This window comes from Armigeres subalbatus, chromosome 2 (genome assembly GCF_024139115.2).
Source record: "Armigeres subalbatus isolate Guangzhou_Male chromosome 2, GZ_Asu_2, whole genome shotgun sequence".
Lineage (NCBI taxonomy): Eukaryota > Metazoa > Arthropoda > Insecta > Diptera > Culicidae > Armigeres > Armigeres subalbatus.
Genome location: NC_085140.1, coordinates 134,363,810 through 134,377,027, shown reverse-complemented (window position 1 = coordinate 134,377,027; position 13,218 = coordinate 134,363,810). Strand labels below are relative to the sequence as shown.

Sequence of the window (13,218 nt, the reverse complement as noted above, 5' to 3'; positions counted from 1 at the left end):
CAATCCCATAAGCAAAATTATTTTGCAGTTTCTTGGCTGTCAAACATTTCCCGCTCTTCGAATTTCTCTTTCCACGCTGCATGAAGGCGCACAAATGCGCGAGACTCTACATGACTTTACGATGGTTTACATACATTCCTGCTCCAATAAGCTGCTGAATCTCGTGAAATCTCGTAACGAATGCTTTTTAGGTGCATTCCTACTAATTTTCCACTCGAAATATAATGTGAATATATTTGTTACAATGAATGCACAACTCAAACTAAGTTTATTTTTATTTCTTTCCCCAAATAATAACAATACTTCTCAGTATCAGATCTAAAACGAACATAACCACAATCTTCAATGTTTGGCTCCGGCACAATAGAAAACTTTGGCTTCAGTTTGACAACCAAATCGATTCTATCCGCACCACCCAGGTGCACATAATCGATTAAAGTTAATCGAATACCAACGGAAAATCAAATGTTGTAGCAAAATTAGGTAGACATTTTTTACTAATATGTACACACTAATTTTTACTCGCTGAAAACCAGCAATTTTTTGCTGGTTTTTTGCGTGCTGTAAATCCAGCAATAAAACCAGCGAAATAAAATGCTGGATATAATCAGCAAACCTTATTTTCAAACGGATGACAGCTCATTTGCTGATAATCAGTAAAACGGCATTGCTGGTTATCCAGCATTATTTCGTCAAAAAAGATTTGCTGTATTTCCAGCATTTGATAAATATTGTTATAAATAAAATTATGTTTTATAATAATAATTTGTATATTAGGGTGGCTCAAATTAGTATGGGAAAAACCTTTTTCATTTTTTTTTGATGGGCCACCCTTTCTCTGAAGTGGGGTTTGAGCAAATTTCGTTTCTTTTACCTTTGAAAAGAAATAAATTCACCCCTACAACACTCCACTAAAATGCTAATATCTTTCCGTAACAAATTCTAATCTTCTCGCGGTTTTCAGCATGACATTCTGTATTTAATTCTACAAGAACTGAATGAGTATCATGGTTCTTGATCGTAAATTGTGCCTTCCAACTGCAAATCACTGTTTTAGGATGTTTCTGCATACATTTTTCCATATAAACTTCCAACGTGCTTAGCACCACCCAAACGTTGATCGATTTGGTTGAAATTTTGTCCAGAGCATCAGGGCATCAAATAGAAACGAATAAGAGGGCGGCCCATAAAAACATTTTAAAAAGTGTTTTTTGAGCCACCCTATTGTATATATTGTTATCGTTGAGGATTCTAGGTAGCAGGCCCATGATATAACTTGCAGTGTGATTGAGGTTGAAACTACCAAATCAATCGCCATCAATTCGCCATCTGCAGAGAACAAAAAAATGTTATGAAATGATGTATTTACAGGAGAAATTTTGTTTACCTTGGTGTGAAAATATTGTTTACTAAGATGTTGATTGTTTCTCTGAACTTAAACTTCTCTCATGACCACGAAAGTGTGAAAACTAAAAATATGCGAAATATTACTCGAACAGGAACGCTTTGTAAAAAGCGGCTGCACGAAATTTTCGTTTGTTGACGGCAAGATCAAATTGCTGATTTCCAGCAAATGATTCATTGCTGATATGTGTTCAGCAATTAAATTTGCTGGTTATCAGTATACATTAAAAATATTTGCTGGCTCTCAGTAAAATGTCGAATTAAATAATCATTGACATTAGAAATGAAACTGTTTGCTGGTATTCAGTAATTGGTTTAACTGCACTTCGGCAATATGCTTGAAAAATGCTGTAAATCAGCAAACAAATAAATTACTGGAATGCGTTCAGCAAACCATATTGCTGAAACATGAAATAGAAATTTGGTGTAGGGTACCCACTGGGGCAAGACAGCCAACGTTAATTATGCCTTAAGTGAGCATTACATTCACATTATTATTACAAGGGATGGTTCACAATAATGTAAAAGCTATACAACTGAAAAATGCACTTTTGATAACCTCACTTGTTCTTGTAATCTCAGGTACTTATTCAAAAGACGTATGATTTTGTAAACAAAGATGTAATCGTCGATTTGTCCAATCTGATGGCGCTCCCATGCAAACCAACACCACTAACAGGTAGCCGAATGCTTCCCCTACCTGTCTGTGGCGATGGTTTGCGTGGAAGTGCTATCAGATTGGACAAATCGACGTTTGAATCTTTGTTTACAAAATCACATACGTCCTTTTGAATAAGTACCCGAGTAATATTGCTTTGAAGATAGTTAGCATTAGCATTGAGCAATTCACACAAATTCGTAGGTGGTACAAGCCAAGACTATTGTATGAGAGTAGCATTACTTTCATCCGTTACCTCAGATATTGATTTGGGACTAATCACTATCTCTTAGATGGAAGCATTGCACTCTCCAATAGTCGAGATCTGTCCTGGCCACGTCCTTGCGAATGCTGAGGAAGGGGAAGGATGGTTAGTTGGACACCTACTTAAGAAAGATGCAGAGAACTCTACAACCTCTCATAGGTTCCACGGATGTTTTTTGGATTGTTAGTGTTGAAGATTTAATAGGAATCGTTCTGGTAGAACGTGAAACACAGAAAGAACTAAGATAGAAATACAAAGTAGGAAAGGGACGAGCCTGGAATTGAACCCACGACCTCCTGCTTTTAAGGCAGAAGCGGTAGCCACTAGACCACCGAGCTCGTCTTAATATTGATTTGAAGATAGTTAAGTTAACATTCGAATTTTCTTATAGATTTCTAGTTACATAATTTAACAATTGAAGCCTAAGTTACTCATTTTTAGGACAAATTAATATTAACCGAAGCTTTTATATAACTATAGCCTATATACAATAATAATTTGAGGAGATTCACAGTAATTAGGTTTGATAGAATACAAATCTTTGGATATACGACGGCGTGGGGCGGTATTGCCAACTGTATAAAAACAAGGTCATCTCCAGGATTAAGAGTCGCCTAACCCTTGAATGCATATAAAAAATGATCAAAATAGTTTCTGCGTGAATCAGAGATGATTTAAAACAAAGGATATGGTTTTAACAGTAAAAATTAGTTTTACGCAAATTCTGATATTGTCGTAGTGCCAGTTGTCAAGAAATCAACATGCATCATGTGAACATAATCCATAGAAGTGGAAGAAATGTGTCCCCTATTCTAAATAAATTTAGCAAACTTTTGATATAGTTTTTGGTCGTCTTGCCCGAGGGGGTGGTCATATTTATTGCCCCATACGGTAAATATACGCATCATAAAACACCTTTTTTAAAACCAGTTTATAAGATACTGAAACGTTATAAAACCAGTGTTTATTGATACTTATGTCAAAGACGGGTCATCATAAAGGTGTTTCATGGACAAGGAGTTCAAGGAGTGTCATCATTTTACAACGGTTATCGCTTAGGATGGCCATCTTGCCCCACTTTCCCCTATAACAAATTAGATGCTGCGCGTTGAACCACCGGTGCACCATATCGATACACGGTGAAACATTTGGAAAGCTAAGAGGTTGCTGTTGAAGTTAATACTTAATATTCTGCATTCACATCTCGTTTTATACTCGCTCTCTGTTCTCACACTTTTTGTCGGTTTTCATCTTACATTGGCCCAATTCTGCAGCTCGTTTGGCTGCCATATATTTTAATTTTTGTTGTTTTAATTTTAAAGATATTTAGAGGCATCAAATAAACCGGTTCTTTGGGAAATTTGACAATAAAACAGTCAAAGAATCGACTGAGAAAAAACAAGGTTATACTCAAGCGATCGAAAATGCTTCGTTTTATTATCAGTTGCATTAGACGTTTTGATCCAGACGCTCGACAATGCAGGCATCGAATATCTCTGCAGCATGCTGTCAAACTCCATACCAAATTATCTCACCCAATCCTTAACAGTAGCCGATTGATAATCGAACGTGCAAAAAAATAAATATCTACCGGGGTTAGAAAATGAATATTTGGAATTGCCGGTTGATTTTCACCGATGAATGATTATTATTTTACTTTTTATATACTAAAGCAGATTTATATCTTTCAAGAATCTGACTCCTCAAAATGTTAAATCCATGCATTTTATTACATTTTGCGCTTCGGTGAAAGCATGAAGATACAAACCCATCCATAGATATATAAAACTTGAAATTCTAACTCAAAAGGAAATTTAAGCATTTTTAAATTAAAGGCACTAGAAATATTAGTTCTTGGAATCAATATTACGAAATAACATATATTGATTATATTAATAAATGAAACAAATTTAGCAAAAAATATTTGGCAGAGTGAAGTTGCGAATACCTTCCTGCTTAACTAACATCAAATACATTTTTCGAGTAAAAGTGTAAGAACTGTTGAGAGAACACCTGCACGTGATGCAAATTTCTGGTGGTTTACTAAAACTAAACATTTCTTTCCACGCATATATGTGTTAGCACCTGGATGCTTTAGCAACTATGGATAAAAAAATCTTTGCGAAAACTGGCACGCTTGCAATTATTTTCGACTCAAAAGAAATTGAATCAATATTTTCTAACGCGCCGCAAGCATTTTCTCGTATGCCGGAACAGCTTCTATTGGAGCAAGTCGGATCACAATTTGATTATTTTTCTGTATTATCAGCAGAAAGTGTAAAGAAAAAAATCGATCTGTGGATGATCGATTTATTCGAAGAAAAGTATGGACATCCCTGCACCTCGTCGTATGAAAACCTTTTCAACAAGTATGGACTCGTATCCACTGTAAATTGGCAGGAAGATTAGCTAGAATAAAACATAAGAAGAAAACACGATTTAGGATTCACTCTTTGCTCGCTAGATGATGTTGTTATCACTGGCAAAATGGTTCGCCATTTCGATTTGTATGGAAAAGCTCGAAGTGAACCATATTGTTAATATAATGTATTTGCTTTCAGTCAGAACGACAAAGCAGGAGTAGCTTAGCAAACTCGGTTTGCCAACAGCGGGCTGAAGCTGATGATGTTGATGTCATCAACAACGACCGGTAACTGAAGCAACCTGGGTGGCATTGCGCACCTCGACTCGCCAACGAGCAAAAACCACATGCAAACTGTCCATACGAAAGAGCTTGTCGAAAGCGAGATGCACGCAATGAGGCCCCTGATGTAAGCGCCAAGCAGGTTATTATGCGTGCAGTAGCGATAAAATCGAGGCTAGGCTTGTCAAAAATTCCTCGCCGAGTAGAAAATGAGCAAGAGTTTTCTTGAGGAGCAGAAATAACCATCAAAACTCACAATATTGTGCATCATTAAACCCGAGCTTGTGCGTCACAATACAAGAGCGAGTGTATCTGTTTATCTTTTTTATGTGGTACAGTCTACCACTCACCACTCAAAACAGCCTCCAAGATTTTTTTTTCACATACAAAGCGTCGCTTCGGAGTACTCATGAGTGCTCGTTCGCCCGACGCCTTACTCACATGTGTTTTTATTTTGCTTTTTCTCACTTTGTTTGTACCTGTAGGGATTGCGAGGGGTATGATTAAATATATTGACTGAATAAGAGGGTATATACTATATATACTATATAGTCATGAGTACTAGATGCGAGAGGTGACAGTTTAACAAAGTGAGCATTCAGTTTTGTGATGTATTTCGCGGGAAGCAGTAGGGCTTCGGAGCACGACAACACCTCTGCATTTTCACGCTTCCACTCAATTGTAAGAGGGGATGCGAAGGCAGCATTTCGCTGTGATGATTTAATTTGACTTTAGCGAGTGTGAGGAGTATTGTCAAGCCTGGTCGAGGCAGCGCCAGCGTTGCCGGAAGAGGGTGGGCTCGATGGGCCTCCTTATATAAGACTGTACTTACCCGTAATACAGGTGTTAAAGCAGCCATGTAACGACGCAACGGAGAATAACGTCGGGTATGTGAGACGAAGTCGACGTAACGATTGGTTCCACGAAGAGTACAGACAGATTCTGGAGGAGAAGGACGCAGCATGGGTGGTCGCGCTACAGCAAGGTACCCGGCAGAACGTGGATCGTTATAGACGGAAGCGGAGACAGCAAACCCGCCTTTTTCAGGAGAAGAAACTCCGCCTGGAAGAAACGAAGTCTGAGGAGACGGAACAGCTGTGCCGCTCTCAAGAAACACGCAAGACGAACGTGTGGTGATCGAAAGGTGGAAGCAGCACTACGAGGGAACATTTAAATGGCGCAGGAGTACACAGCCAGTGAAAAGTCAAAGCAACGAAGAAGACAACTACGGCAGTTCAGCGGACGATGGAAGCCATAAAGCCCCCACTTTGAGGGAAATTTAGGATGCCATCCAATCAAAAACCAATAAACCAGCTGGTAAAGATAGTATCGGAGCTGAGGTCATCAAGATGGGCCCGGAAAAGCTGGCCCCTTGCCTGCACAAACCTGGATAGTTAGAATTTGGGAAACTGAACAGCTGCCGGAGGAGTGGAAGGAAAGGGCTCATATGCCCGCCTTTATCCACAAGAAAGGGCGACAACCTGAAGTGTGCAAAGAACTTTCAAGCCGATCGCCATCCTTAACGACGCTCTACAAAGTGGATATCCCAGATCATCTTCCGTTATCTTTCACCATTAGTGAATGAAGTTCGTGGGAAGTTATCAAACCGGGCTTCATTGACGGGCCGCTTCGAACAACGGACCAGATCTTTTACTGTACGGCAAATCCTTCAAAAATGCCGTGCATATACCAGGTCCCAAACGCACCATCAATGTTCGTTGATTTCAAGGCGGCATACGACAGTGTAGACCAAGCGTAGAGCTATAGAAAATCATGGACGAGAACAGCTTACTGGGAAGCTTACTAGACTGATCAAAACAACGGTGGATGGTGTTATGCAAAACTCGGCAATGTGAAGATCTCAAGGCAGGAATTAGTAAGACAAGGTGAGGGACTTTTCAGTGCCTGTTGTTCAATAATACAGGCTAAGAAGGGACTGGTCTTGCCGAATACATCGAAGACAAAGTACATGCTTGTAGGCGGAACCGTGCGCGACAGGGTCTACATGGGAACAGGGATTGAACCATCTATTTCACTTCACCATTTAGTATTCAGCCAATAACTCATTCCAGAGGCTGGAATTTCGAATAAATGTTGTGTATGGCGTGACTTAGCGCTGATTCCCCATTTAGTGCATACTTCAAATGATAATAACATTTATTATCATTTTAGTATATTGAGGATCCTAACGTTTCACGCTGTTAATATTAGACATAGAGCAATGTACGAATAGGACAAAGTTGTAGAGGTGAATCAGCGCAAGAAGTCCGCCATACAACACTTCTTTCCGGAATTCCGCCTCAGGAATAAGCTATTGGCTGAATACTAAATGATAATGAAATGACAAGTTCAAACCCTGCATGGGAAGCAGTGTTACGATAGACGGGGATACCATCGAGGTGGAGGATGAATTCGTCTACCTTGGATCCTTGCCAAGAGCTGATAACAATGTTAGTCGAGAAATACGAAGGGGCATCATCTGTGGAATTCGGGCCTACTACGGGCTCTAGAAGAAACAGATTTACCACCGCACCAAATGTGTCATGTACAAGACGCTGATAAAAGCGGTAGTCCTCTACAGACATGACACACGGACAATGGCCGAGGAGGACTTGCAAGCACTCGGAGTATTCGAAAAACTGGTGCTTAGGACCATCTTTGGCGTTGTGCAAGAAGACGGTCATTACCAAGAATTGGGAGGAGGAAGTTTTGCCGCAGGAGTGGATGGAAGGTGTAGTGTGTCCCATCTACAAAAAGGGCGATAAGCTGGATTGTAGCCACTACCGCGCAATCACATTGCTGAGACGCCGCCTACAAGGTACTCTCCCAAATTTTATGTCGTCGACTACTTTTGCACCAACTCAAAAGGAGTTCGTGGGGCAGTACTCAGGCTGGTTTTATGGGGAACACTCCACCACGGGACCAGGTGTTCGCCATTCGCCATAAGATACTGCAGAAATGCCCTGCGAATACAACGTGCCCAAACACCATAATTTCATCGACTTTCAAAGCCGCATATGACACAATCGGGATCGGGACCAGGCTATAACCGGCAGCCTAATGTACGAACACGGTTTTCTCGGATAAACCTTGACACGGTTGATCAAAGCGACGATGGATCAGGTGATGTGCACAATAGTTCGAGTTTTAGGGCATTTTCGAGTCTCTTCGAAGCCCGCAGAGGGTGTCGGCAAGGTGATGGTCTTTTCGTGTCTGCTATTCATGTCGCTTTGGCAGGGGTAATACGAAGAGCAGGGATTAACACGAGTGGTACAATTTTAGTCCAGCTATTTGGCTTCAGGTACAGGTCCGTCCATCTATTTGGCTTCGCCGACGACATAGATATTATGGCACGTAACTTTGAGAAGATTGAGGAAGCCTACATTAGACTGGAAGAGGGAAGCTAAGCGGATCGGACTAGTCATCAACACGTCGAAGACGAAGTACATGATAGGAAGAGGTTCAAGAGAAGACAATGTGAGCCACCCACCGCGAGTTTGCATCGGTGGTGATGAAATCGAGGTGGTAGAAGAATTTGTGTACTTGGGCTCACTGGTGACCGCCGAAAATGACACCAGCAGAGAAATTCGGAGACGCATAGTGGCTGGAAATCGTAAGTACTTTGGACTCCGCAAAACGCTCCGATCGAATAGAGTTCGCCGCCGTACCAAACTGACAATCTACAAAACGCTCATTAGACCGGTAGTCCTCTACGGACACGAGACCTGGACGATGCTCGTGGAGGACCTACGCGCACTTGGAGGTTTCAAAAGGAAAGTGCTGCGTACCATCTATGGTGGGGTGCAGATGGCGGACGGTACGTGGAGGAGGCGAATGAACCACGAGTTGCATCAGCTGTTGGGAGAACCATCCATCGTTCACACCGCGAAAATCGGACGACTGCGGTGGGCCGGGCACGTAGCCAGAATGTCGGACAGTAACCCGGTGAAAATGGTTCTCGACAACGATCCGACGGGCACAAGAAGGCGAGGTGCGCAGCGGGCAAGGTGGATAGATCAGGTGGAAGACTTGCGGACCCTCCGTAGACTGCGTGGTTGGCAACGTGTAGCCATGGACCGAGCCGAATGGAGAATACTCTTATATACCGCACAGGCCACTTCGGCCTTAGTCTGAATAAATAATAATAATAATAAGAAGACGGTGTGTGGTGGCGAAGAATGAACCACGAGCTCGCCCAGCTCTACGGCGAACTCAATATCCAGAAGATAGCTAAAGCCGGAAAGGTACAATGAGCAGGGCATATTGCAAGAATGCCGGACAGCAACCCTGCAAAGATGATGTTCGCTTCCGATCCGGCAAGTACGAGAAGGCGTGGAGCGCAGCGAGCGAGGTGGGCAGACCAGATATAAACGACTTGGCGAGCGTGGTGCTAGAATTATAATTCGCTATTTGCGCTCCAAATTGGTATGACTGCTCTGGACGCGTCACTTGTGCCCACTGGCTGCTGATGCCGCATCTCTCGCGGTCGACTTGCGACATTAAGTGATACCAACAGAATAACGATGATATTGTGTTGTTTCAACAAGGGTAACTGAAACTACAAGGAAACTACACTGCTTCTCATCATACATTTAGTTATAATACATAAAGCTGTATTTTTCTTCTTCTTCTTCTTCTTCTTCTTATTGGCATTACATCCCACACTGTGACAGAACCGCCTCGCAGCTTAGTGTTCATTAATCACTTCCACGGGGCCTTTCACAAATTACGCAACGCTGTAGGGGGTCAAGCCGAGTGTTACGATTCATACAAAAAAATTAAACCTTTCATACAAAAAGTGTTACGAGGGGGAGGGTGTGGGTCCAAAATCGCCAAATATAGCGTTACGTAATTTTAGAAAAAAAAACCCACAGTTATTAACTGCGAGGTTTCTAAGCCAAGTTACCATTTTTGCATTCGTCTATCATGAGGCTAACACGATATATAAAGGCTAACACGTTTATAAAGGGGAGGGCAGGGAAGGTGCTGGCCCCCAGATATTCAAAGGATTCAATTAGCTTTATGATGATAGGTTTTACCATTACAGCAATAGTTGAAAGAGCGCTTATTGGTAAATTAATATATTATTTTCAAAGCTTTTCTATGAAATATAGCGACAATCTCAGAATCTTAATTACATATGAAATGTGTTGTTCTATTCAAATGTTCAACTTCTAGCTGCGTAGATGTTGTTCTAACTTTACAAGTTAGTTTCCAATTTATTTCATTCCAAGATAAGATACTTGAAAACTGGTTTTCATGAATAGATTTTGGTGTTCGCTTCCACATACCGCTTTGAATACCTCATCCTTTGGGCCGCGTCACGTAATATTAAATTGAATCATCGCGCCTGTTTATGATTTCCCTAATTCTATTGCATTTCCTCACATCTCGAGATATTTCATTGACTGCGGTGTTTCCCTCCGGCTTTTCTTCCAAATGGGGCATACTATTTTTAGCAGACACGTAACGAACGTTCCTCACTCAATTTAAAAATAATATGTAAACACCGTTTGTATGTAAACTAAGTCGTTGGCCGTTTGTGTCATCATAGACTTTAGTTTATGAATGTTGTCTCAAAGGACTCGAAAGAGACTATCTCCGTTCGAATATGTTTTCGAACTTTCCACAGAGGAAAATCTGCGTGAGATCACTGAGAAAAATGCGGGAGAATTTCCACAGAGGATAACTCAGAGCGGAATGCTTATAAAAGCCGAACCTTGCTAGTTGGTGGGACGCAGTTTGATTTCAATATTCGTTCGTAGAACTTAGCACATAGCCTAAGCTTGGTTTCAATTATTTTGGATTAATATACGATACATTTCCTGAAAGGTAAAAAATAGAATGGAATTTTAATTAGGTTTAAATGGCAATTAGCTAAGACATTTTGGTTAGTGTGAATGAACGGTGTCATTATGAAATGTAAAAACGCATATCAGTGGGGAAGCAATGAAAAACGATGTGTGAAATGCAAGAAGATTTCGAAATTAAGAGTGGTGACTCATGGCCAGTAACTTACTTTTAGAAGCTTGCTGTTTCGGAAAATGTGAAACGCGTGGGTTGCGATGATTACCTGTGAGGAAGTAAAAACTCTAGAAATTTCCCGTGTGTTCTCCATACCTATGAGTCAATCATTTGCCCTCGGCATAGCTAATAATAGAACTCCTAAAGGTGCACAAAGGTAACGTTGCGTTTCTGTTTCAGATGTCTTTGGTTCCAATGATGTTCCGTGACTGGTGGGATGATTTTGATTCGCCGCTGCGTTCGTCACGGTTACTGGATCAACATTTTGGCACAGGATTGCGGTAAGTTTATCGCCCATGGAATAAATTTAAATATTGGTGTACATCGATTGGTATATTTGAAGGGGTCAAGTTAATATTTTTCATTTCATTTTCTTTAACAGTGCCGATGACTTATTTTCGTCGCTTTCAACTCGCACCCCAGCTTCTCCATTATTACGATCTGGGTACTATCGCCCGTGGCGCAATACTGCTCTCCAACGACAGGACTCTGGTTCGACTCTAAACATAGATAAAGACAAATATCAGATCATTCTGGACGTGCAGCAATTTACGCCCGAAGAAATTACAGTCAAAACCACTGAGAAGTACATCGTTGTCGAAGGAAAGCACGAGGAAAAACAGGACGAGCATGGATACGTGTCCCGCCATTTCACCCGTAGATATATGTTGCCAAGTATGTTTTGTTCGTAAGCATTAGGAAAGTGAAATTTCCTCACCATTTTATCTGTTATGTCCGCATTTAACAGGTGGTCATGACCCCAACGACATCGTATCAACACTCTCGTCCGACGGAGTACTGACCGTAACGGCACCGAAGAAGTCACTTCCAGCTTCAAATCCAGAACGAAGTGTACCCATCCAGCAGACTGGGCAACCGGCAAAGGAAAAACAGCAGCAGCAATCGGAAGTGAAAATTGAACAAGCACAGTAAAGGTAGCTGCTGGGGAGCGGCCAAAGTAAACAACAAATACTTAATTTAATTGTATCGAAAGTATTAGCAGCTTTTTGTTTTAATTTAGATAGTCGTGCATTTGAATACATTTTTTTTTCGATTTTTACAATATGAGTTTCTGTTTTTCTAAGAAATGGAAAGAACACGTTCATGCATTCATGCTCACAACAGAAAGTTATCGCTGGGTATACAGTTCGTTACCAACCTCGTAGTTATTGTTAATATAAGGGATCCATTTTTTTATTGACAACCATATGATCAATTTTTGGATGTTTAGATATTAAGTTGTTAACCCAATGTGGGGACCAGTGAATCAACATTTCATCGATGCGCATGCAAAATAAGCGACAATGGAGAAACAAAACAAAAGAAATTCGACATGTTTTGTCAGCAACACAAACGAAGAAATCCTAAGATCATATGCTACGGTGTGATGATAGTGCCATACCTCTATCTATTGAACTGAAAATTCGAAAGCGCATCACCCTGTTTTAATTAATTGCAGGTCAAAAATGAGGTTTGCCTGTAAGTTGAATACTTGATTTCGTGCTATCAAGCGATGCACGTATCAGCTTAATAAGTTTCGTCTGAAAACCATGTACAAACATTATCTCCATTATCTGCCGCAGCTATTTGTTTCACTGAATCGTACTCTGCTTTGAAATAAATGAACAGATAACGAGTCTAAAAGTTGTATTTCCGGATTTTTTCAAGGTTTGTGAACGTGTGGTGGACGGACATGACCGGAAGCGGAAAATAAAAAAAGGGCACGAATATTACTATTTAATAAAACTTTATTTCGTTCCTAGATTTCACGCGCGGCTGTACGTACGAGCTATCATTTCACTTCTGGGGTTGGCTTTCCTTATCACCATCGTCGCTCCCTCTCTCTTGTGTGGAAGGTGCGCCAACCGGATAGGGGAAGAGGCCCCAAAACCCCCCCCCCCCCCTCAAGAGGCAAAACGCCTTTTGTGGTTTCCCTCATATTTACCGTCATTAAGATGTCCGTAACAAAACTAAATCTAAAATTATGTAGGTTAGGCGAAAAAAGTTTTAAAATAGTGTATGGGAAGGTCGGGAAAACCGAAAATTTCCACATTTTGAAGAAACATCTAACATTTTGGCGGACAAAACGCCCTAGTGGCACTAGCTTACAATGTACTTGCGTCTCCACCCACTATCCATACCAGAATGCTGATTCGCCGACGCGTGGTGCTTTGTTCACTAGGAGCTGCCCTGCTAAAAGGCGTTCTGCCTCACGAGTTTTCC

At 41.1% G+C, this 13,218-nt stretch overlaps 1 protein-coding gene across 1 annotated transcript; it reads left to right on the top strand.

Moving 5' to 3' along the window:
- The first annotated feature begins 10,666 nt into the window (after positions 1-10,666).
- LOC134210876 (protein lethal(2)essential for life) lies at positions 10,667-12,054 on the top strand. Its single transcript, XM_062687276.1, has 4 exons — positions 10,667-10,803; positions 11,176-11,276; positions 11,378-11,670; positions 11,744-12,054. The coding sequence occupies exons 2-4, from the start codon at positions 11,176-11,178 to the stop codon at positions 11,926-11,928; spliced, it is 579 nt and encodes a 192-aa protein (XP_062543260.1). The 5' UTR covers positions 10,667-10,803; the 3' UTR covers positions 11,929-12,054.
- The last annotated feature ends 1,164 nt before the right edge of the window (positions 12,055-13,218 follow it).